Source organism: Dreissena polymorpha, chromosome 2 (assembly GCF_020536995.1).
Source record: "Dreissena polymorpha isolate Duluth1 chromosome 2, UMN_Dpol_1.0, whole genome shotgun sequence".
In the NCBI taxonomy this organism is placed as follows: Eukaryota; Metazoa; Mollusca; class Bivalvia; order Myida; family Dreissenidae; genus Dreissena; species Dreissena polymorpha.
Window position 1 is genome coordinate 104,568,001 of NC_068356.1, and position 25,720 is coordinate 104,593,720.

At 34.4% G+C, this 25,720-nt stretch overlaps 5 protein-coding genes across 16 annotated transcripts in view; 2 read left to right on the forward strand and 3 right to left on the reverse strand.

Annotated features, from left to right (window-relative positions):
- The window catches only part of LOC127868344 (anaphase-promoting complex subunit 7-like), a 209,300-nt gene that overhangs the window by 151,706 nt on the left and 31,874 nt on the right, over positions 1-25,720 (reverse strand). The window lies entirely within an intron of this gene.
- LOC127868348 (E3 ubiquitin-protein ligase RNF34-like) overlaps positions 1-25,720 on the reverse strand; it is a 179,967-nt gene that overhangs the window by 92,430 nt on the left and 61,817 nt on the right. The gene's annotated exons all lie outside the window — the stretch shown is intronic.
- LOC127868355 (vacuolar protein sorting-associated protein 29) overlaps positions 1-25,720 on the reverse strand; it is a 198,177-nt gene that overhangs the window by 58,410 nt on the left and 114,047 nt on the right. The window lies entirely within an intron of this gene.
- Positions 1-25,720, forward strand: part of LOC127868350 (ketohexokinase-like) — a 192,927-nt gene that overhangs the window by 48,686 nt on the left and 118,521 nt on the right. The window lies entirely within an intron of this gene.
- LOC127868340 (heat shock 70 kDa protein 12B-like) lies at positions 2-12,440 on the forward strand. 6 transcript variants are annotated; one of them, XM_052410014.1, is made up of 9 exons: positions 2-202; positions 494-543; positions 2,178-2,342; positions 5,116-5,286; positions 5,724-5,852; positions 6,017-6,241; positions 6,722-6,884; positions 7,699-7,919; positions 8,180-12,440. In XM_052410014.1, exons 3-9 carry the CDS (start codon positions 2,208-2,210, stop codon positions 9,041-9,043), a joined length of 1,908 nt encoding a protein of 635 aa, XP_052265974.1. In that variant the 5' UTR covers positions 2-202; positions 494-543; positions 2,178-2,207; the 3' UTR covers positions 9,044-12,440. The 6 variants fall into 6 exon arrangements, with proteins under 6 accessions (XP_052265974.1, XP_052265973.1, XP_052265975.1 ...); XM_052410013.1 differs by lacking the exon at positions 494-543 and having other exon boundaries at positions 2-231; XM_052410015.1 differs by lacking the exon at positions 494-543.

A 25,720-nucleotide genomic window follows, 5' to 3' on the forward strand; every position in this document is an offset into this window, starting at 1 on the left:
TCGAGAAAAACGACAATTTACTTTTTCAACTTAGCAGTTGACACAATGTGTTTAAATCATTTTTCGAAAACTGAATAACCTAGTTTTAGTAAGACGACTTAAGATTTCTTGAAAATTAACTTTGGGATTCCACGCTTAAATTCCTAACTAACATGTCGCGGTTTTGTTTTCAAATAAACAGTTTTGTGCGTGTTTTTTTCAGGTTCGTATTCCAACTTTAACATGTATAAGGTATATAAAAAATTGTTATTATTATAATCGTAATTTTAACAAAAACGTTACATTTACCTTAGTTTACTTTTATTTACTGACGGTGAGGTCTAAATTCGAACCTGACATTTTAGATAAATAATCGATATTTATAAATGGTTTGTAAACTGTTATTTTTCAGTGCTAATGCATTTTATTTCTCTTTATCAAGAAGGGTGTCAATTAATACGAAGCTACCAAGTAAGTAGGTTTTTATAAATTCTTGTTTTGTTTCCAAAAATAGATTGGAAAACCAAGTTTTTGTTATGAAGTGGACTCTGGGCGATAATTAATGTGCGTAAAATGTTTTTTTTTATCATATTTTATTGGTATATTTATTTATCTGAATTAATCTTCATGTTTCTCTGAAACAGCTCTTCAATTCATAATGTGTTCACTTTGATTTCATTTTTTGAAACAACAATTGTGTTCGTTGTATTTTGTTTTATACGTGCAAATGATTATTTGTAATACCACAGTACAACTGACCGCTTTGTCTGACACAGTATCCATGAATTATGTTAAAGGGTCCTTTGAACGTTGTGTTAAATTGACAAAATTAACAAAAAATATTTCAGATTTGCAAATTTTCGTTATAGTTATGATATTTGTGAGGAAACAGTAATACTGAACATTTACCATGCTCTAAAATAGCTATTATATGCATCTTCAGACTGAAGGTTAAAAAACATGAAAATTAATAAAGCGTTGCAACGCGAAACGATTGAATAATTTGGAGAGTTCTTTTGTTGTTATATTTTGTAAAACTACGAGGATTGCATATATGAAGTGTAAAATACGTTCTTCATCGTATGAGCACGCATGGCCGAGTGGTCTCAGTGGTAGACTTTTTACTCAAAGACTCCAGGGGTCAGTGGTTCGAGCCCTGTTGAGGGTAACTTTTTTTTCTTTTTTTTTTAATTTTAATGTTGACATTTATCAATATAAAGCATTTAATGACAACTTCAAAACATGCCAAAATCTGTGAAAAGGCCCCTTTAATACGTATTGTTGATAAAAGGGACCTTATCACGTTTTGGTAAATTGACAAAATAAAAAAATGTGTTTCAAATTCGGAAATTTCGTTGTAGTTATGAATAATGATATTTATGAGGAAACAGAAATACTAAAGTTTACATATACCATGCTCTCAAATATCCATAGTTTGCATCTTTTGACGATTTAAAAACCTAAAAATTATATAGCGTTGAAACGCGAAACGATTGAAAAGAGATCTTGGTGAGAGTTCTGTTGTTGTCTTTATATTTTGTGACACTAAGAAGATTGGTTATATAAAGTATAAAATACATCACTCATTGTACGAGCACGGATAGCCGAGTGGTCTACACGTTAGACATTTTGTTCAGGGGTCGGTGGTTCGAGCCCATTTAAGGTTAACCTTTTTTCTTTCTTTAATTTTATTCTTCTTGCTTTTTAGATCCAAAGTTTACATTTATCAATATTAAGTATTTAATGACAAACTTCAATACATGCTAAAATCTGTTAAAAGGTCCCTAACGCTGAAGGAGGACATGTATTTTCCGAGTTATAATTTATTTGAATATAGTTTTTGCGTATGTATAAAAGTAAAATCTACATGATTAATGCCACAATAATATAATACAAACGCATTTAATGTAATGGGAAATGTTTAACATTGCGGAAGGGATATATATCAATACACGTTCGTGTTATTTTGTAGATATCTTATTTGTATATAAATATATGTATATAAGTGAATTCAAAGCGAGAGTTTATTAAATGCAAATATAAATAGTTTTTAAGATGCATTCAAAATTATATCAACATTTAATCTGTGTATCATAATACAAATTTAACATGTTGTTGTTGTTTGTATATTACAGATCTGTTACTGGAGTTCTATACATTAAATAAATAATAAGATGTAAAGATATATATATTCGCAGACGACGTGTTGTGATTGAGCAGCTGCTACCATGGCGAGTTCTTTCCCGAATCCGAGTCCACCACTGGCCCCTCCGACCCCCAAACCGTCCCCTTTCAGAAATCTACAGGCGGTCAAGGCCGCTCCACCTACTCCGAGTAAACCTGCGATCGAGCTTCTCGAAATAGTACGTATATTTGTATATGTACGTCTTTCAACAGGATTGTTTTAGACGCCCGCGAACGAGAGGGGTGGGTTAGGTAGGGATGACTCCTCCTTACTTTGATTTTGTTTTACATTTAACGTGTCAAATAACCTTATATGGCGCGTTATAGCTCTAACAGCTTTACAGTGATTGATTTTGATACATTTTCGTTAGAGTTAAGCCATTCCCGCCTTATAAATACTTATAATCCTAACGTGATTAATTCCTAAATACATCGTTATAAATAGTTACTAAAATGAAAACATTTTTCATAACCCATAGATGTTATATATACCATAAACTCGACTCTATCTTTTACCGCATTATTTTCCAGTATGTGCTTATCTAAATTTTGGTTGTTATACTTCACTGGACGATGGATGCTTGAGGCTTAATTGGACAATAAAACACAGACGCTCATTGAAGCATTTAGATGCAAGCGCCGTAGCGATTGACAACTGGACTTAGCTGGTTAATTGGCCCGTTATTAATGCCTTAACTACGTATCCTAGCAATAAATTGATAACTGAGACGACATGCATTTGCAAACTTTGCATGATCGCTAGGGAAGTGATGCAAATTACAGTCACTGGTAAAATACACGATCGGAAAATAAAAGCGACCCGGGGACTCTCATATCGAAATTCAAGAGCCCCGACAAGGGGCCGTTAAATGGGTTGTATAAAAAAAACAAGTTGTCGCACTTTTTTTTACATACTAATTCGGATACAATGTATTTTTTATATATAAGTGTGTTTGTCAGGTTAATTACAGGTCATCGCCGAGTCTTCACGAGTCACGAGATTTTACAGCATGTATCAATTCCTGTGTTTTTCATTTGTACATAAACACGTGTTATCGGTCAAGGGTTATCAACAGTCTTATCAATCATGAAAAATATATGATCCGCGCTCTGTGAATAGTGGGTTTAATGCATGTGCGTAAAATGTCGTCCCAGATTAGCCTGTGTAGTCCGCACAGGCTAATCAGGGTCGACACTTACCGCCTAAACTTGATTTTTTTCTAGGAAGAGACTATCTTTAAACGAAAAATACAATAAAAGCGGAAAGTGTCATCCCTTATTAGCCTGTGCGGACTGCACAATGTAACTTAAGACGACACTTTACGTAAATGCATTAAACCCCCTTGTCATAGAGCACGGTCCAAATGTTTCCTCAATTTTGTTTTTGGAGAAATGTACATTCAGAAATCAGATATGTTGCATCAAATGTTTTTAGTACGGGCAGAGTCGATTATCAGACGTTTTCGAGATTAATGCAAGGGACTTACCAGTTAGAGACATCTTGAATGTCGTTTTTACCATGGATATGTTGACTTATTCAAATCATTTTTTACACAATTGACATACTTGTATTGAGTCGATTTTACTTTCGATGCTTCTTTAAATGTTGGAGTTGGTAAGATTGGGTTTAGGAATATCGATGCTTCTTAACTCCATGGTGATGGTTGAAAGTTATTGATGTTGGTTAAGCAAAAGCTGGAAAATGTGTTGCAAAAAGCACACTTACCTGTAAATAGTTATCAATAATTATATAATAAATTTATCAGTATTAAGATAAAGTGGATATACACCAAACAAACACAGAAGTCATGCAGCTTGTTTTTCTTTATTCTACAAAAAACAAAATAACGACAGTCACCTATTACCTTCCTTGTTTTTTAGGGTTCAATAATGCAGTTTTTTGTTCGAGTATTCATACATACAATTTTGATATAATTTGAATATCATTAATTTATGAACGATTATAAACTTCTTGTCCCAGTTTATCAGGTATTGATGATAAATTCTTATTAAATACATTTTGTTAACTCTTTGTAACGCTTTTGATAACACTATTTGGAACTAATCTTGAAACGTACTGTTTTACCTTGTGCACATGTGTCCAAATAAAGACAGCTTTGTATTTAATACGATCATTGTAAAAAATTTCAGAACAATTAGGTGACAATTACCTATTTTTGCAATCTACTTAAAAAAGATGGTAAATTCAAGTGTAGAAATTATAGATGACAGCCAATTAAATAAGTGCAGTTACATAAGGAGAAAGAAATTGAACCATTATGATATCCTTTAAGAAGCTTAATTCCAAAAATCAATGTGGTTGTGTACAAGCTAGGTACTCACGTTTTCTCGACAAATAACACATAATTTATTTAAAGGTAAACTAAAATGTTTCAAACTTGAAAATGCAGGAAAAAATCAGTTGTAATGTTTTCACAATAGAAAACTTTTATACACGCTATTAATTCTCCTGTTTCAGCTTATATATTGTATCTTCTAGATCCAACGTATTTCCGCAGTGTCTCTAACATAGTGTTAGGTTATTTATGAATCCTAATCGGATCGTGCCCAAATACAACTATGGTTTCATGTTTGTAAATAAATGTTCATGTAACTGTCCCTTCTTTGTACATAAAACTGTTCAAACTTTGGAGATTTGTTGCGGTGTTAGGATGGGGTAAATAACTGTGAATGAACCATTTTTGATTGGGGGGGGGGGGGGGGGGGGATGGGGATTTCACAGTATGTTTGCTTCATTCTTCATCGTAGCTAGGCGCCCACGCAAAAGTCTCCAATATGAATATGTATGTCTGTTTGTATGTCTGTGTTATATATATATATATATATATATATATATATATATATATATATATATATATATATAATTAGCAAATAAATAAACCATGTTTTACGTGATTCCGTTCAATGCCAATACAATATTGAATATTTTAGTCATCCGGCCCGAGGCTTGTGGTAGCGATTGACTTCGGGTCGAACAGGAGTGGGTACGCTTGGCAGTTTCGGACGGACTTTGAGCGAGACCGTCTGGACATCCATATCAACACGAAATGGCCCGAGGGTGGACTCTGTTGCTACAAAACACTTACTGCGCTTCTGTTGAAGGTACTAATATAGTTGATATAATGTCCATATGTGTGTTTGCATTCTTAAACTAGTATGCCGCACATCTTATAGCTATATTTGTTTTATTTTCCATTGGTTTATTTTTAGTAACTTGAGTTGCATGTTTTTTTCATTATAAAAACACCTTTGCAAAATGTGCAGTACTATTGCTATTTATAACCGTTCTTATTCAAGTATTTTATGTGATTGCAATCTCTTAAAGATACACTTAAAATAATACATAAACCCTCAGTACAATGAGGTTGTGGGGATAATTTTGTCATACACCGTGTGATGTAAGTACAAACAAGTTGTGTGGCCTCCTGCCTTCAAATTGGATAGTTTACTTTTACTTACTTGCGTTTTGAATTGTATGTTAAGTTTGTAATGAACGTCATTACTTTGTAAATAACAACATGTGAATGGTTGTCAAACAGCCCGACCAGTCGGTTGCCGAGTTCGGTTTCAGAGCTGACAAGAGGTTCAGCACAATCAAGGAAGAAGAATCCGACTGGGAAAACTGGTACTTCTTTCGAGGGTTCAAGATGATGCTTTATGCAAATGCCGTGAGTAGTTCATTTATTACGTAACCAAATTTCTTTGGGAACATAAAAAGAACAAGCTACATGAATTAATCCGATAAATATTTTACACACTTTTGATGCAAAGGGTTTTTAGAATTTAATGAATGGAAAAAGTTTTTTATCGAAAAGATTGTGGACTTTTACAGAATTCTTTAGATGCAAAAACCACAATGGAAGACGCTAACGGTCGTCACCTGCCAGCTTCATTGGTCTTTGGAAAGTCAATTCAGTTCATTAAAGAGCACGCAATACAGAGTCTTAAAGAGGCAGGAGTTCCATACATAGAAGATCATACTAAATGGGTGATCACAATCCCAGCTATATGGAATGACCGTGCAAAGGGTTTGATGCGAAAATCAGCTACGGATGTGGTACGAACTGTTGTCGTACATTAATTGTACACTTTATATTGTAACCACGTGTTCGGTATGGTAAAGGTTTTAGAAATATGTGTGCTTGGTTTTGATTTCAGAAGCGTTAAGTTTATATGATTAACCGGTAAATGTCGGCATCTAATTTTCCCGATCTATTATCAATACATTAATATATACGAGGAATGTAAAATAAAATATATTAACTATCTGATAATGGAACCATTTCTCAAAGTTTTCGTTTTACTTCGATGAAATTTAAAACGACACAATTTACGCCAATACTTACACGTTTATTCGTAAATGTTGTTTGTATATGTCGTACGACTAAATCCGCACTTAATTTTAGTGATTTCTTATTAGTCTTAATGTCTTTACATGAATGAGTTTTACTGTACAGCAATAAATTAATTTAAATTATTTGCTATTTTCTGCATTTTGACAAAAACATTACAAAGATCGTATGTACTTGCTTTAAAGGCGGGAATTCCAGCAGATAACCTGACGATTGCTCTAGAACCGGAGTGTGCGGTCATATACTGCATTCAGCTCATACGTCAACAACTTGAAATCGACGGCGATTTAGGCAAACTGCAGTATATCGCGGCCCCGGACTCCGTGCTTATGTTGGTCGACATGGGAGGTTAGAAATTCGTGAAACAATGAATAAACATGGTGGGAAGCAGCATTTACTGATGGGTGAAGATACGCTAATAGAAACGTGTGATCGGCTGCATTTTAAAATAATGCTCCGACAGATCTTAGTGTTAGATACAAAACAATATGTTATTGTAATATTAGTAAACCTTGCGTTAAAAACATCCCATTTAAAGTAATATAAGTTCTACAGTAAAATGTACTTATTTTCCTACGCATGACATAGAAATACACATTTAAAAGAAAATTATAGCCTGATGTTTATTTGCCATTACTTTACAGATAGCTTGAATTATCACTAGGTGAAATGTTAATGCTTTTAGATATACATATCATACCACCATAAAATAGTATATTTAAAGATGAACTGCAGTGGAAAAAAAAATAACAATAAAAACAATCGGTTACTATGTACCGCATTTGAGATTGAGTAATTTTGAGTAACTGTGTCGTTTGGGTTCTGAGATGTTCGATTTATTTTGATAGTATTCTCAAGGTGTGTGGAGGGTGCTACTTTCACATTTCTCAAGCGATTACATCGAAACTTCAAAAAGGTCATCAGCATAGTGTAGATGGACATGACACTTTTCACTCAGTTTTCCCGGCACTGTATAGTTGAACAATGCTGAAATAGCGATGGGGGTATAATTAATGTTTATGACAAAGCTATCATTTATATAGTTTTTTTCAAGTTTGGAGACGTCATTGTTTAATGGCGTTATATTTTCTCCAATCCATTCCAGTGACGCCTTTTTAATTTAAAAAATAACCGAAACTTTCATGTTGTATTTATGATCTAGGAGATACAGTTGATATCACAACAGTTCGCGTTGGCGAAAGAGGGCAAATGGAACAATTGCAGATGTCAGGTGGCGGACCATGGGGCGGTATGAGGATCAATGAAAAGTTCTTCATTTTGCTTAGAGAACTTATTGGCCAAGACGTATTGGACAAATTTGTTACAGAGAATGAAATGGATTACTTCGATCTTAGGATGGACTTTGAAACACAAAAACGAGAGGTACGGACTTAAATGTTTCGCTTCATTAATGTCAATCTGTAGTAAAAGTGAATATTTGTTATGCAAAACAGTGGTCCGAAAATAATAACATCACTGTAAAATGTGTTATATTTCAGTCGAATAAAAACAAAACCGACATCGATGTATTTAAATGTTTATTTTAATTGATATGTATTCAGAGTAATTCATGTTATGAACATGAGACAAAATATAATATGTCTTCATATGTTTCAACTATTTATCGGTGTTTTATTTAAAAGGTTAAACACCCAAGTGACTCGGATTCCAGCCCACGATTTCGACTCAGAATTCCTGATTCACTGAAAACTTTGTGGGAAAGGAAAACAAACAAAACCCTTTCAGATATTATGAAACAAGATCATATGAGGGAAAAAGATATAAAGTTTGCAAGTTCGCGCCTATCAATTCCAATAAAAATCATCCATGAAATGTTTGATGAAGGTGTACAAGAAATTTTGAATTTCACAAATAAGATTATTGTGTCCCACAAAGTTAAGGGATTGCCTATTACAGCGGTGATAGCTGTTGGAGGTTTTGCGATGTCAAGCTATGTGATGAAGGCATTGAGGCAGGAGCTTGGTGGAAAGAACATACCGGTTGTTCGTCCTCAGATCACGGAGTTGGCCCTCTTGCTCGGTGCAGTTCTTTTCGGACAACAAGAGGACATCATAACTTCCCGAATAATGCCGTACACGTATGGCGTGTCGTGTACCATGGCATTTAATGCGGCAAGACACAGCGCGGAACACAGATTTGAAGACGGCGGGAGGCTTTGGGCTAACAACTCTTTTCGGAAGCACGTTACTCGCGGCCAGGCTGTTAAACGTGGAGAATGGATCGTGGACAAGGATTACTTCCCTGAATGTGATGACCAAACGTCGGCGACTATCTACGTCTTTGCCTCCGACAAAACGGATCCGATTCACACTACTGACGAAGGTTGTCAGTTCGTGGGTCAGTTCGACGTGGAGTTTCCACGAACTGTGGCTAAACCAATAGCAAGAAAGGCAGTAACAGTAGCAATGCGATTCGGAGGCACGGAGTTGGAGGTTAAAGCAACAAGCAATGACGGGAAAACATGCAAGAAAAAATTAAAATTTTAAACTATACAAAATGAATGTTTTGAAAGATTTTGTATTATTATTGACGATTAAAAGCACAGAGGTGTGACGGAAAAATAAGTACATCCTATATTTTATCTCATGTACTTTGAATGTAAATAAGACTTATTTCGGGGGGAAATGTATATATTATATATACATTTAGGGTGGTCGAGTGGTTCGATTCCCGGCCCGGGCACTGGAAATTTCAGAAATGCTTCATGTGTTTCCCATCAACTAGAGATGTACTGGTATGAAACCAAGGTAATTCTCACGTGTATCGGTGCTATACACTGAGTATTTCGCAAAGAGCTAGGGCATCGCACCGGATCCCTTGTATCCCAATACTGTCTCTTCTGCTTGCTGTCTCTTCAGCGAAATCCAAAGGACCCGATTGGAAATAAGTGCTTGCACTTTCATGGGTTATTCTTGACTACAAGGTCAAAAGAAACACATACATACATACCATTCTTTTTTTCTTTATTTTTAAGTTTGAAACTGTTCTCGGAATATTAATTTCTGTAGTGTTTGGCTATAGGCCTACTGCAGTAGTGATTCATGGGACAACGACCAAGGACAGGACCACAATGGAAATAAGGGCTTGCTCTTTTTTGTGTTATCCTTGGTTTGGTGAGCATGTTATAGTTTTTTGTACATGATATAGTTTTTAATAATTGCTTATAATTTTATTCTATGTTATGTTGTGAACTGTGTATATGCTTCATATGCCGAAATAAATCTATCTATCTATTTAACGTAGTATTATTGTAAAAGCAGTCGTGGGATACGCGTACTGCTTTTTATTATAAACCTGTTTAATGCTTTTAACAAAATACAGGTTGTATCAATCGTTGAAATAAAAAATCCCGTATTACGCTACTCGCTGTTTCCAATTCCGTATTACCATACTAGCCGGACTACTTCGACCCATTTAATGACGTCACATTACACGCACCGAAAATAGAAATATTTTATATTACGAAATATATTACGTTGTACATCGTGTGACGTCATTTCTGTGACAAAACACACTCGTTTTATCTAAACTCTGTAAGGACATGAAGGACGTGGTGTTTTTTAGCAGTAAACTATGTGTTAAAAACGTATTTTGGAGTGTGTGTTTATCATGCATAAATGATATATATTTCAATAGGAATACAATAAAATAGTGTGGTTTAAACTAAGTTTCGATAAAGACATGGGAGATAGAAGTGGAAATGCATATCGTTTAAACGTTTTTGTTATAAACATCGGATTTAAGTTGTCAACTTAATTGTTATAAAAATTGGATTAACGATGGCATTAAGGTAAGCGTGTCGGAAACCTGTGTTTTCCCGGTTCGAATGTTTACACGTAAATTTACATAAACTGTATTCATACGCGTCTTAAATAAACTATGGCGTACCGTTTAAGTCATTGTTTTGTCAGTTTTGTTAAAGTAAAAAATATATATGTTAACTGTTTTCGTTAGTTGTTGTATATAATAAAAGGAATATCTCGTGGCTTGTGCTATTTCGCATCACACTCGAGGCTCCGCCTCTCGTGTGATACGTCATCACACAAGCCACTCGAGTGATACAAACTCTTGGAACAATTGGTTAGCGTAATATTCCGTATTTATCGCATACCATACCCTGTTTCCCATGTAATATAACCATTACTTTTTTTTATTACACATGTGTAATAAAACATTTTTAAGCGTTTTCATTGGCTAATTTTTCGTTTATTGACCAATCGCATTTTGTTATTTTGCTGAAATGACGTTGCAACGTCATATGACGTAACGATTTATCGGGATTTATCATTATGTTTGCGTACATATTTATTTAATTTGCTCATTTAAAACCATGTGATAGAAAAAATATCTGACACTCGTTGTCATATCATACCATATTTTATTAAACTCGTCCAGGAAATTCGTTGGTAAGCTCGCCAAAGGCTCGCTTACTAACAAAATTCTTGAACTCGTTTAATAAATATGGTATGATATGACAACGAGTGCCGGATCCTATATATATATTTCAAATCTTATGCTGTATTATGTTGGTTCTTTATCTTCACTCTTATCCCCGCAAGGTCTTCCTGCACGAATAATCTAGTAACGTTCAGAGGAAGGGATCTTGACTTTTTTCTTTGCTCTTTACCTTAAACCAAGCTACGTTGTAAATGGTTGTATTTCTTTAAATTTAATAAGACGCGTGATAACATTCAGATTTAATACATCTTATTTGTTTAGTTCTACGAGTGAGAATGCGCTGATGATGAGTATTTCTAATTTGTATAGTTATGTTGATACACTCAAGCCATATAGATTTAATAATCCGATATTATAAGCATACAACGGAAGATGCATGCTTGCATTGTTTTCAGGTAACCCTGTCATACTTCTACATTTTAAGTAATTGTTTCGCGCGATAATCTTTGTTATCATGTTAATTATATGCATTTTACGTATTTTATGTTATTTCTATAAATTCTTATTTGTATGGGACATTAAAATAATGTTGTAGAAATAGTATTTGTTGTGTAATAAGCTCTACTGTGATCGCAAATGTTATAGTGTAAATCATTTTGTAATATACTAGCATATGTTATACCATGTAATATATTTATATAATAAATGTGTTGTAAGTATGTAATAGAGATTGGAATTTATGTACCTGTAATACTACATAAAACCACATTTTGGTCTGTATGTACCGTTGTTATTCTTATTTTTTCGCAAACTTACAACAGCCGTGTATTACTACATAAAACCACATTTTGGTCTGTATGTACCGTTGTTATTCATATTTTTTCGCAAACTTACAACAGCCGTGTATTACTACATAAAACCACATTTTGGTCTGTATGTACCGTTGTTATTCTTATTTTTTCGCAAACTTACAACAGCCGTGTATTACTACATAAAACCACATTTTGGTCTGTATGTACCGTTGTTATTCATATTTTTTTCGCAAACTTACAACAGCCGTGTATTAAGTGTCCTCTTCTAAATATGAGTATCAACGTCTCTCTGGCAAATCATGGCTTAATAAATGTGCGTTTAAAGTAGTCCCAGATTAGCCCGTTTAGTCCGCGCACAGGCTTATCAGGGAAGAAACTCACCGCTTTTATGGTATTTTTCGTTAGAAGGAAATCTTTTCTTTGCGAAAAACCTAGTTTAGGCGGTAAGTGTCGTCCTTGACAAGCCTGTGCGGACTTCACAGGCTTATCTGGGATTACAATACGCACATTCTTTTAGCCCGATTTTCCCTGAGCGAGGCTCATACACATGATTTGCTATGTATCAAAAACATGTATTAATAATTTACTTTGTCATAAACATGACAAGTGGCCATTCAAACATAGACCATCTACAAACATTTTATTATTGCTGAACAATAAAACTTTTTGTGAACATTTCCTTACTTTCATTTTATGCATGCGTAAATCCATTACAGAAATAATTCCCATTATTATTGATGTATTAATCTTGTCTCTATACCTGTTTTGCCTTAATCAATGGAAATTTAACTGAATCATTAAGTAACATTGATATTCATATTAAGCTACAAAAGTGTATGTTTTCTGCTGTGATTTTATTTGATGTTACTGATCGTGAAACTTAAAGAATCATCTTTCCTTCAAAAATTGTTTTATGTTATATTTAAGAAATAATATTTTTCTATCATGGTTTATTGTCGAATAACCCACAATAAGGAGTATAGATGCGTAGGAATTAAATCACGAGTGCGAAGCACGAGTGATTTGATAACACGCATCTATACAACTTACTGTGGGTTATTCGACAACAAACCATCATAGAAATTTTTATTTCGATTCTAACACGATTCTGATTGATTTGGTTCAAGCTTTAGGACGTGAACTATATTTTTTAATACGCCGCCCTTCTTAGTACAAAGTTCACTATTTAGTGACGTCATTGAATTGTACAAACATATGACGTCGTTTTCATTCATAAAAATGTTTTGCAAATGACGTCACTTTCATTGAAAACAACAATCGTAGAAACTTGATGACGTCACGTTTATAGATGCTACTGAAAAGCTGACATGTATGGCAAGCGGTTCGACGCATAATCCCAAGAAACTAGGTTTCTCATGAGAACCTAGGTTCTCAGAATGAGAACCTAGGTTTTCAAATGAGAACCTAGGTTCTTGTGAAAACCTAGGATACCAAACGAGAACTTAAGTTCTCAGAATGAGAACCTAGGTTCTCATGAGAACCTAAGTTCTATGTGTCTATGAGAACCTAGGTTCTCATGAGAAACCTAGTTTCTTGGGATTATGCGTCGAACCGCTTGCCATAGACATGCTTTAAATGTTTTCTGAATTACGTTTCCTTACCAATAACATTCTTTGTAGGTGTGGTTATGCCACTTATCACCAAATATACAATTTGTTGTTTCATTACATTTATATACATGCTACATTTATTACATTTCTTTTGGGCGGGTTTTAGCACCTGCATTTTACTGCAATATTTTCTTTATTTATTCGGAACTATTTTCGAAACATTAAGCTCCGCCCATAAGTTATTGCAGAATAACCCACACTTGGTTTCCTTCTTTGTCTATAGAAAACAAGTCGCGTGCCGTGTTAGAATATGTGTCCGTGTGTTTTACAAAAAACAACAACATGTAAGTTATTAGAAAATTAGTTGCCTTATTGTCATTGAGCCCAGTGTTCACAGAACGACGTTTTTTAAGCATCTCCTTGGTCAAAATTTGAACTCCAAACATTTAATTAAGTAGAAAACAAAATGTAGTGAAAACACATACGAATTATTCTATTTTAAGTAACAGTTACTTTGACCTGGCCTGGATAGGCCTCTGAGTCAATCCAAAGCTGGGTCTACATTTAAGATTATCTCCTAATAAAATGTTCACAGAATACCTCCAAACTTTAAGCAAAACGTGTTGTATATTTAAATAGCAATAAACTTGACCTTGTTTTTGATCGGTCCTTAATGCAATCTGAAGCTAGGCCTCAATGCAAGTTTCCCTAAGCTTTGATGCGTCCGTCGTGTAGAGTGTAGTTGAAGATGCTACAGATGACAACAAATGTTTACTCAAAGTCAATACCCTATCACGTTGTTAAATCAAACAATTTTGTGTAACCATGTGTCCCGGATCAAAAAACGTGAAAAAAAGAAACTACAGGAATTTATTGACATAAACCTCGGTGTGTAAGGATACTATTGGTATCGCGCATCCCTCTTCATTTAAACTTGTTCAGAAACACTTTCTTATATTGATGGACAATGAACGTTTAACGTTTGTAACAATCGACCAACGTGCGATTTTACTTATAATTCTCTGTTCACGTGTAACAAGTCACTAAAATATGTTTCATATTCACGATTGAGTGAACAACACGCCACATATCTTGTCCACTGAAATATTAACAAGGACTGAAACGCTGAAAACAATATCAGGAAAGCAATTTTAAGTATCATTTTATGAAAGCATACTTAAAAATTGAAAACAAATAAATTACTGAACTTGCTCTAATAATTATTTTTAACAATGGTTTATTACTTTAAACAAGCGTTTGGGTTATTATGTACGCATTCATTTAATGAATTTACCAATATGAATGAGGCACATTTGTTGATAATAAAAACCCACATCGAACACTAGTCAGCTCACACATATAATGAAACAACTAAACGAGAATGTATATTTTAAAATATTATATGACAAATAAATGATATTAAAAACAGCGAATGTGGGAATCCGATCGATTTCAATTTGAAAAGCTTGCAATTCGAGAAATGTAGTTATATGTTTATTACTCGACTATTGTTAAATGGACGTGTTCAACATTGAAAATGTTCCAAAAAAGTTGTCACAGTTTCATATTAGAATGTATGAATTTTTTAACCGAGGCAAATTAACTTACTAAAACTGTTAATACATGAATATTTTGTATGTATAATCAGCCAAACTCGCAAAACTTATAAACCGTGTGTAACGCTTTTCATCTCTAATTTAACAAGAACGGTATCGCCTGACAGCGTTTTAATTACCATCTTAATTGAAAAGCGTGGGAGACCTAGTGTTTACGAAATCATGTTTATATAGGTCGTGGGTTCGAACCCAAAGGCGGTTTTTTTTACATTGTTGTTTTATTTAAATAATTAATAGCTGTTTAAAATATTTCGGTTTTGTTTTTGTCTTTTTAAATTGCGGAAGGACTATACATAGATAAGCTTTGACATAAGTGTGCATATCCGCTTCGACATATGTGTGTTTATCCCTGCTTTTATGTGCGTAAAATATCAGTTTTATGGACCTGCATACCAGTTTCGTTCCTATTAATGCGCACGATATGTTTTGTAACCAGATTTTAAAATTAGTTCAGTTTAAAAATCACCACCATCCGTTCTTATATTCCACTTTAAGATCGATTTCATAAAAAATGCAACGCTTACAAGATATTGTTAAAGTGATAATTATGTTTTCCTTTTGGACTTGCGGATTGTTACAGCATTTAAATGTGGACCAATATGATGTGTTATTGTATGAATAACACAAGCGATGGGTTTATAATGGACTGTGAGGGTAAATCGAATGTATCATTAGCAAGCATATGTTTCGACGATTTCAAGGGGAACGGCAAAAGATTGATGTGTTTAAAGGCAGGTAGAGACAATTTTGGACGGGCTTCCAAATATGGTTTACCAATTCCCAAATGTGAAACAACTAATACTGTCCGGATTAAATATAGAAAGGAATTGTGACCTAACTGCAGCAGAAAACTCCACGTTTGCGGAAATGAAATCTCTGCAAATTCTCAACAAATCGGGCTGTGGCATCACCAGAATAACTGCTGGGGCGTTTCGAACATCTTCACAATCTTCGTGTATTGGATATATCTTACAACCGACAACTAGGATTCAAGTCTTTAGAAATGTGACATACGGCCTACAGTTGCCAAGGATTAGTCATTTGAAAATTTCTTATTTGCACAACACATTTGGATTAGGTATTAAATAAGCCTGTCAGATCTGTGTTAGCTTTGAAACACATCCGTAAAAGAATTGGATATTTCCGGCAACAGAATAGAATACATCGAAACAAATGCTTTGATTTTGACTCCGCAATCGCTAGAGATTATTAAAGTGACTGAAAACAAGTTCACCTTTGGTCCTTATTTACTTCAGCTTGGTTGCATAAAATAATCTTACAACGATTCTAAGTCAACAATTGAACTATAAAACTAATGCTTTAAGGTATGTTATTGAAAATACATCTGTAGACTATGAACAATATCAGAGTTCATGCCCCTATTGTAATCGAACATTTTAAAAAGAACTCGCGCGGAATGCTTATTCTTGTCACTATATTGATAAGGACTTTAATACTCAAATTCATTTCGATGTAACACTACCTTTAAATTTGGTTAAGGTTATCTTATATCAATGTAATTTTATTTACAATCTCGATGATGACTCTACATACTATACTTCAACATATACTAATAACATTCGTTATCTGCATGTATAGGGAAACGTTTTTGAAAATATTCGTGGAGAATTTACGTCTCCAAATCTTGAACGTTAAATCTGTCCCGTTGCTACATAACCTGGATCGGCCCTTCCTCTTTAATGTTCGGTAATCTTACAACATTGAGGCTTTCTCAAAACGACATCGGCAATCAGCTTTCCAATAAGACATCCTCAAACATTTTTAGTATGTTACGGTCTCTCAAATTCTTAGACCTGTCATCAAATGGAATAACTACATTGTTTGTATCAACCTTTGATTTTCTTATACATTCGGAACAATTAGATCTTCGACACAACAACATTGAAAGTTTCGACATAAGTTTAAACACATTGTCAACTATATTTTATTTAAATACTGCATTTAACACTATTCAAACACTGAGTAGACAAATACAAATTCAGCTTGAAAACAAAGAGAACTTTTAATCGACTTAAGAAACAATCCATTAAACTACGGTTGTCAAAATCAAGCATTTATTCAGTGGTTGATACGATGCAGAGACAACATGGCAGATTTCCAATACTATCAGTTCTTTAATGACAAGACAGGACAGATGTTTACAACAGATGTCCTCGACGATATAAGCCATCTAAAATACAGGTATTATTCATATACTTTTATCATAATAACATGGTAATAGTGCTGGCGCTTTTATGTCCATCGTCATCGGTGGATTTGTTTACAAAAACCGCTGGAAACTTAGGTATTAATGTATAGGACTAGGAACACGTTTTTTGGACACCGCAACTCGGCATACTACACTGTTATACAAAACTATCAATTCGATGCATTCATATCGTATGAAGAAGACAATACGAGATTCATACTTGATGATGTGATTCCTCGTCTGGAGACGGAGAATGTGTCACTTTGTCTTCATCAAAGAGACTTCCTCCCTGGCAATGAAATCTCAGACAACATAATTCACGCCATCCAGAGCAGCAGAAAGACGGTTGTCATATTGTCAAATGCCTTTCTGAAGAGCAAGTGGTGCATGTACGAATTCAACATGGGGCGAATGGAGAGCATATATTCTAGAGGCGAGGAATTTCGCTTGTTATTGTGATGCTGGAAACTGTACCTAACAGCGCTATGCCGTTGGAAATGGTACGATGGATTCAAGACAATAATTATATTGAATACACTACCGATCACGAGGGGAACGCTCTTTTCGAGGACAAACAGACGTTGTGATAACATCGTAAATCGAACATGCTAAATGTTATCCTTAGTATCTCTTTGTTTACTTTCTCCTCAGCAATTTAAATGAGTGTCGATGTTTTTATCATTAAACAGCCTTGTGTAAGGTTAATACTTTCTTGTATGTTTTATATGAGGTCAAACATGACCTATTCCACTATAAATTCGCCCATAATAGTAGCAATGTTGGTAACATTTGTTCAAGGGTGAGATCGCCACGTCCTGTGTGTGTAGCTCAATAGACATTTCCAGAAATGTCATTTATCTGTTGTATTTCCAGCACTTAGATATCACGTTGTAGCGGTTTAAACCATGTTATACAAAAGGTCATTTGTTTGTAACACATGGTTATTGTTACGATTGGCGATAATTATCTATGTTTCGTCAAACAAAAGCTGGTTAATAGTTAAAATCAATATTAAATAAGTATTTGTATTTAATTATTTGAGTATATTATTCGATAGTCTTTTATATGTTTATTGGGAAAACACTTAAAGTCATTAACATAATTTGCAATATCCGATTTATTATCAATAAAACTTTAAAGCGAACTAGATCTTTCGAATCTTTATGTAAAATACGAAAATCATACGAATTATTTTATTCTTGAAGTATATTTTATTTGAGTTAATGAACAGTGTTTGAATGAGTACTTCGTCAACATCGGAGATAATAACTAATCATTCATTCAATTTATTTAATTGAGAACGTTATATTTTGTACTTCAGACATTTTATTTTTGTGATGTGATATCCCGGTTAAGCAACTCTTTTTTTAAATTACTTTATTAGTCACAACGTATGTTTAAGCTTTTAAAACAAAAAGTTGTTCAGAAGATAAGAATATCTGATTTTAGTCGCATGTTGAACGCTATAATGCATAGGTTCTGGTTTGAATCAAAGTATGATAAGGTCCTAATTGGTGAACTGAATCAAATAAAACAAAGCGTTTGCTTTTGTGTGCCGACGTCTCTTAAGCGCCATTATTCTTATGTTCTGTTCTTGTCACATTTTCATTTACTGGACAATTGAATTATGTTATGTAATTATATCTATGCTACGTATTGCATTTTCTTTATTTCCAGTACTTTATATTTAGTGTATATAAATATTTCAAAACATGTGTTGTATCCATAGGTATAAATGTATTACCCAAACAAAAGAGCAAGTGATCTGAACTAGAATGTTAAGGTGTATCAACCATCTTAACAAGAAATTTATAATTTTGAAACATCATGCGTTGTTAATGTTAAGTTATTACGTGTTTTAAAAAATCGTTTAATACATGTACTGTGTACCTAATTAAGTAACATTGTGTTGTTAAAGACGATGAGTACTATCTAATTGCAATAAACTGTAAAGCTGCTATGCGACACAAATGCATCTCTTCGTGTATTTTTGTTAGAAGAATGATTCAACCACCGATCTAAATCAAACGAAAGCGAAGACGACACCATGATGTTAACGGACAGCTACCCTAGTTTTACAAAAGGGAAACACATGTATAACGCGATTTTACAACACCACTTACACTTCGACATAGCTCAACTTGAAAAACATAGCTTCTCGGGGGATGCCTAACTTACCCATTATTTAAAAAAATGGATGAAGTTACAGCGCTTTTAAAGTTTATATTTTTTCCCGTGTTTTCACGTTTGCCATTCTTATAAATATGTCGCACTGGTCAATATTTCACCATTGCATATTTCATTTACATTTTAATCAAATGTATAAATATAGAAAGGTTCAGTTTGTTTATATAATATGATTCCTTCGTTAATCAGAATATTCCTAATATTGTTACTAAATGAATCCTACGACACATGACACAATTATTTGGGTCTACTGAACAAAAACCAATAAAAGGTGGTCAACGTAGATTACTTACCGTACCTATCTGAACATGTAGTACCCGTTATCGAAGCAGTAGACAAACTGGTGAAAATAAAATAAGAGGATTGGTATTACAGCAAATGTATTCTATGTGTAGATTAAAGCAGATTTCCCGGTATGATTATTAAAATTTATTGTAAAATTGTACTGTGCTGTTTTGTGCTGTTTTGTACTGTTTAGGCAATCGGTCACTTGCCTTAAATAAAGGACCAACTATTGTATATAATAAGAATTCAATACTGCTCCAGCAGCTTGAGTTTCACTTCTTTATATTTATAATGTGAAAGAAAACGCACCGCTGGATGATGTCATTCAATCATTGAGCAAAGAAGCCCTAATGATTTTTTGGTTACCGATCACTTGTACAATAAATATCCTTTTCGAGCAAAGAAGCCCGCACAATTCTTTAATTTCTTATTCCTCCGATTCCATGGTGTTGGACAAATAAGCCCGTACAACTGAGCCTCGTTTTGTGTTTGAAATCACTGGTATTAAAATTAAAATAGGTTGTAAAGTCTCCGAAGAGAAATGTTTTCAAATTCCTTTTGAAAATGTCTATTGAGACAGAAGTCCGAATGCTTGATGGTAGGTCATTCCACAGTTTCGGACCAACAACTCCGAAACTCCTTTCCATGAAAAGTTTTTCTCTTTGTGCGTTTCACATCATAACATCCGTCATACGAGACGGTTAGATCGTACGTTACGTGTTGGTACTTTTTCTTTGAAAAGTTCTGTAAGGTATTTTTGGCGCGTGACCAACAGAACAATTATACATGAAGGTCAGTAATTTGGAATGTTATCCTAGCCTTTAATGGTAGCCAGTGTAGTTCATACAAAGGCATCTTTTGAACTGTCATATTTCTGTCGGGCCGAGTACCAATTGGCACCACATGTTTAGATACGTTGCATATTGTTTTTTTTCGCATTGAGCTGTTCCATACAAGATGAGATAACAATAATCCAGATAGGATATTACCAAAGACAAAACGAGTATTTATGTTGCTTCTTCTGTTAAGTATTCCTTATGTTTTTAATTTTAAGGTAGTTGTACATGGCTGTACGGCGCTTAATTTTTATGGTGTTCTTTTAAAATTTAGTGTTTCGTCTAAATATGCACCCCAAATACCGTATGCATTTTTCTGCTTTAACAGTGTCACCGAGTAATATCTATTTTCTGTAGATTGACATTTATTTAATTGGGGTCTACTACCGAACATGATAAATTCCGTTTTTGATGCTTCATTTTCAGTTTATCTCGTTCATCCAGTTGTTAATAACGAGTGCACAACTTTCAAGTTCTTCAATGGCAGTTCTTTCAACAGAAGAAGATGTAGGTTTGAATCGCTGTTTGCGGTGTGGTCGTCTGCAAAACCGTAGACGGTGATGGAGGGAGGAAACGACATCAAACAGTGTTCCAGCGTTCGTCAGATAGAGCCATGGACCAAGACAACTACCCTGGGGGACACTACACTCCAAAGAACGTGCCGCCGCTAAAGCTGAATTAACACGTATACGACAGCTTCTTGGACGAAGATAAGAGTCTACCCAGTTTAGTGCCGTGCCACATCACCGTATTGTTTTTGCAACACGTCTAGTAGAATGTCATGATCGGACTGTATCGAAGGCAGCACTCAAATCAATGGCTGTAACCTCTTGTTCCCCCATACCTTCGAGTATATCATTGACTAGTCTAAGTAAAGCAGATTCACAAGAATGAATTGTCTGTAGGCTGACTGATTTTTTGGAAGGAGATGGTTTTCATTTACGTGTATATTGAGTCCTAACAGAGCAGCCTTTTCAATCACTTTCGATAGAAATGATAAGTGCTCACTGGTCTATAGTTGGCATAACTCAGGTCTAGTCCCTTTTTCTTAGAAGTGGTCTTACTATTGCCTGTTTAAATTTTGAAGGAAACACTCCTTGACTTAGAGAGAGATTAACCAATTTGTCACAACGGTAGTAACTCGTTTAAAAAGATTGTAGTACTCTTGTTGGCAATGCATCTAGTTCGCATGACTTTGTTTGAAGATGATTGATGATCTTTTTCATTTCATCTTTGGTTAGCTCCTCGGACATACCGAAACATGGTACTTCCTTGTGATCGGATGTGAATTTTCGAAGCTTGCAAGGGCATCTCGAATTTTGTTAATTTATCCAGGAAGTGATCGGCAAAATTTTCAGCTATCGCGGTTTCGCTTTCACACCTTCCGGCATAGGGTTATCAGTACTTTTCCTGTTAATTCTGATACAACTTGTAGAGTTTTTCAGAATCTCCGTGAAAATCAATTACGTTTTGACTAAGCGATCGTTGCTTCTCTGCATTCAACTCGAAAGTGTATTTATTTCTGGCATTTTTTTAAAGTTCATATTGGTCTGGTTGTTTGTATTTTCTCCATATGCGTTCCAGTTTGCGTGTTTTGCGTTTTAGTTCAATAATGTTTTCATCAAACCATGGTTTTGGTGCACGACGAATTTTGTTTGTGTGTTTTAAAGTTGTAAACGTTTTTCGTAGTTCACGACAGCTCTTTTTCAAATCATTGCATGCATGAACAGGACCTCGCATAGGGAAGTTACTGAGAATCCCATACGAAGGTCACTTGGGTACATAACACATTACTAAATGAAGAGATGTAGCTGATACTCATTCTTTGTTTCATTTCATTGTGCCTTGGAGAAAAAACTACAGTTCAAGTGCGATGGTAAGCATACGAACATTGAGGGATTAAACTGGAATTTAGTTGAAGAGTATCATCTTTGGTTAAATTTGATTTGAACTGTGATGTTATGACATTTAAACAAATATTTACACTTTAATATTATATGATAACATCTGAACAGTTTGTTATTTTAAGTGTTTTAATATTAGGTCTAAGTTGACATGTAATTCCCTTTATTACGACCCATGGATTAACTGCATTATTTATAAAGACACTAACAATGTAATGCATTAAGGCCCGGTTATGGATGCAATACTGCTCTACTAAATAATTTTGAAGACTGGAAATACTTCTTGGACAAAATCAGTATCTGGCAGCAATTCTGATGGATCTCTAAAAGCCTTTGACTGTTTGCCTCATGATTTATTGATATTAAAAATGAAATTCTATGGTATGTCTGATCAGTCTTTGAATCTTATTGAAAGTTATTTATTTAATAGGAAACAATGTGTTAAGATAGTAAATATATGTAGTAATTATCAAGGTATTATAAAAGGTGTTCCACAAGGTTCCATACGTGGACCTATACTTTTTAACATATTAAATAATGACATTTCTTATTTTATTAACAAAAGCCAATTATACAAATATGCAAATGACAATACTCTTTCTTACTATTGTTCCTGTGTTACAGATTTAGTTAGTACATTCGAAACAGATAGCTTAACTCTTATAGATTGGTTCTCAAAAAAATCATATGCAGGCAAAGCCAGAGAAATTTCAGGCAATAGTCCTTGGGAAGAAAACCCACCGGCAGAAAATTAACTTAAAATTTAATAATATAGAAATAGCGTGTGAAGATAAAGTGAAATTACTTTGTGTAAATCTAGATTTTATGTTAAATTTCAACTTTCATGTATCAAGTATTGGTAAGAAAGCTTCTAGACATCTGAATGTATTGAAACGGATTGGTATACATCTGAATAGATTAAGCAGACTCACTATATACTACTCTTTTGTTATGTCAAACTTTAACTATTGTCCTCTGACTTGGCACTTTACCAATGAATCTAATACTAGAAAGATAGAGAAAACAGGAAAGAGCTCTGAGATTCATATATGATGATTTCTGTTGCAGCTTTAATGAATTACTTGAAAAATCTGGTCTTATCTCACTGAAAGTTAGAATGTTAAGATCTATTGCCTTAGAAACATACACAATTCTTAATAAAATGTCCCCCAGAGTATCTTCATGATTTACTGCATCTAAAAAAGGTTAATTATAATTTTAGCCACTCTAATACTGTTGAGATACCCCTACCAAGGACAGAAAGATATGGTTAGAAATCTTTTAGGTATGCTGCTGCCAAAGTATGGAATGACCTTCCGGAAAACTTCATGAAAGCATCCTATTTTAACCATTTCCGATCTCTAGTAAATACTTGGCATGGAGAAAACTGCTCTTGGTCCTCGTTCGATGTCACATAATTGTCTTTTCAATAGCCTTGGTATCGATATACCTGCATTTCTGTTATTTCGTTATTTTGCTATGTTATGGTGCAAGCTTTTTTATGTTGTTCTGCTACTGTTATTTTGTTTTCTGTTGCTGCTAGTTTATAGTTCATAGATAGCTTAGCAAAGTCTAGAACGATTAGTTGAATGCTCATAATAGCTTTATTAGCCTGCAATGCTTTAAATGCTTTACATGTGCTTGATTATATGTGCTAAATACTAGTCTTAATCATATGTCCTTAGTCACACTTGTACTAGCCTATTCTATTTTAAATGTCCGGCTTTAACAATGTGCTATCCTTGCTTAAAATGCATACATTTAATTATATGTATACTCTGTCTTGTGAGGTTGCTGCTGCTCAGTTACTCACAAATCTAATTTGAGGGGATAGTCGATTTCTTTTTTACTTGTCGCACTGTTGTGTCCATATTCGTCTTTCAGTGTTTTACTCTCTTTCTTTTATGGCGTTTTTTTATACATATAGTCAAGATCAGCAGCTACAGCACAAGTTTTAACTCTGTAATATTTGTATAATGTGTGTATGTCAGGTTTTTTATGTTTAATGTATCTATATCCCACCTAGTACCTTCCCTCTATGATGTACTACAACGGCATTATATTAACATATATATTATTGTCTGTGATGATACATGCATTATTTAGTTTGTTTGTCTTAACATTATCTTAACATTTTATGTGTATGAATTTATATGTACTTGTTAGTCGGTTAAAAAGCTCATTAGAGCTTACGTTACTTGTTTATGTATCCGACTTTGTAAATAAAATTTACTTGACTTGAATGCACATTTCACGTTAATAAGCAGAGGCGCAAATATGTTTGTAAAAACAATATGAGTCTCGCTCTGTGAAAACGGGGGCACATGCCCAAGTTTTCCCAGAGCAACTATTCGTGCAGTAGCGTTTTATTTCGCTGCATTCGTCCGGTTAATAAATCACGTACGTGTTTCACTGGTGGAGTACAAGGAGGTCACGGGTCCCGCCGTAGAGCCGAGTTTTACACACGCCACGCTGAATAGCCTGGGGCCGTATTCCAGTAGCTTCTTAAGTTTTCACTTAAGTTAAGAAATTTTTCTCAAATAAATTTCTTAAGTTAAATTTGAAATGTCAAAAACAAAACATGAAACGCTTAGTATTTCTCTTTAAGAAATCCTTTTAGAGTTAAAGGAAGTTAACTTAATTTCAAGTATATGAGAAAAAATACACAGAGTAAAGAAATTTATTAAGTTTATGAAGCTACCAGAATTTAACTTAAGTGAATTCTTATTTTTAAAGAAAAATGGCGGAGATAAGAAAAAATATGTGCAATATTTCAACTTAAGTTATTTTTTAACTTAAGAAGCTACTGGAATACGGCCCCTTGTCGTCAACGAGCATCAAGCTGCTTGCCTTCTCCATAGAACACCGGGCCGAAGAATTCACCCGGAAGTTACAGCTTCTTTAATTTAAATCTTTCCCATGTGATCTCACGGTTGCGGGACTTAGACAATTAGCTTCGAACGATCTCGAATCACTTGGTACGAGCATCGTTCTTCACCGGAAGTCGCCGCATTGCGCATTTCCGGCGGGAAATGTGCTATGTTCGATCTCGAATGATAAAGTATAACTCTTAGATTTTAAACGTGCCTTTAGGTGTAAACCAGACAGTTTTTAACGTGACTGAGACTTCGCTTTCGCACTTACATCACGTAAAGTCGTTGACGTTTAATGAAATTATAACTCCCAATTATGGGGAGCTCAGAAGTTTTCTGATAAAATAAAACCGAAGAAATAGTAGTGTTTACATTACATTGCGCCTCGTTTTGGGAAAACTGGGCTGAATGCATATGCGTTAAGTGTCGTCGTCCAGATTAGCATGTGCAGTCCGCACTGGATAATCAGGAA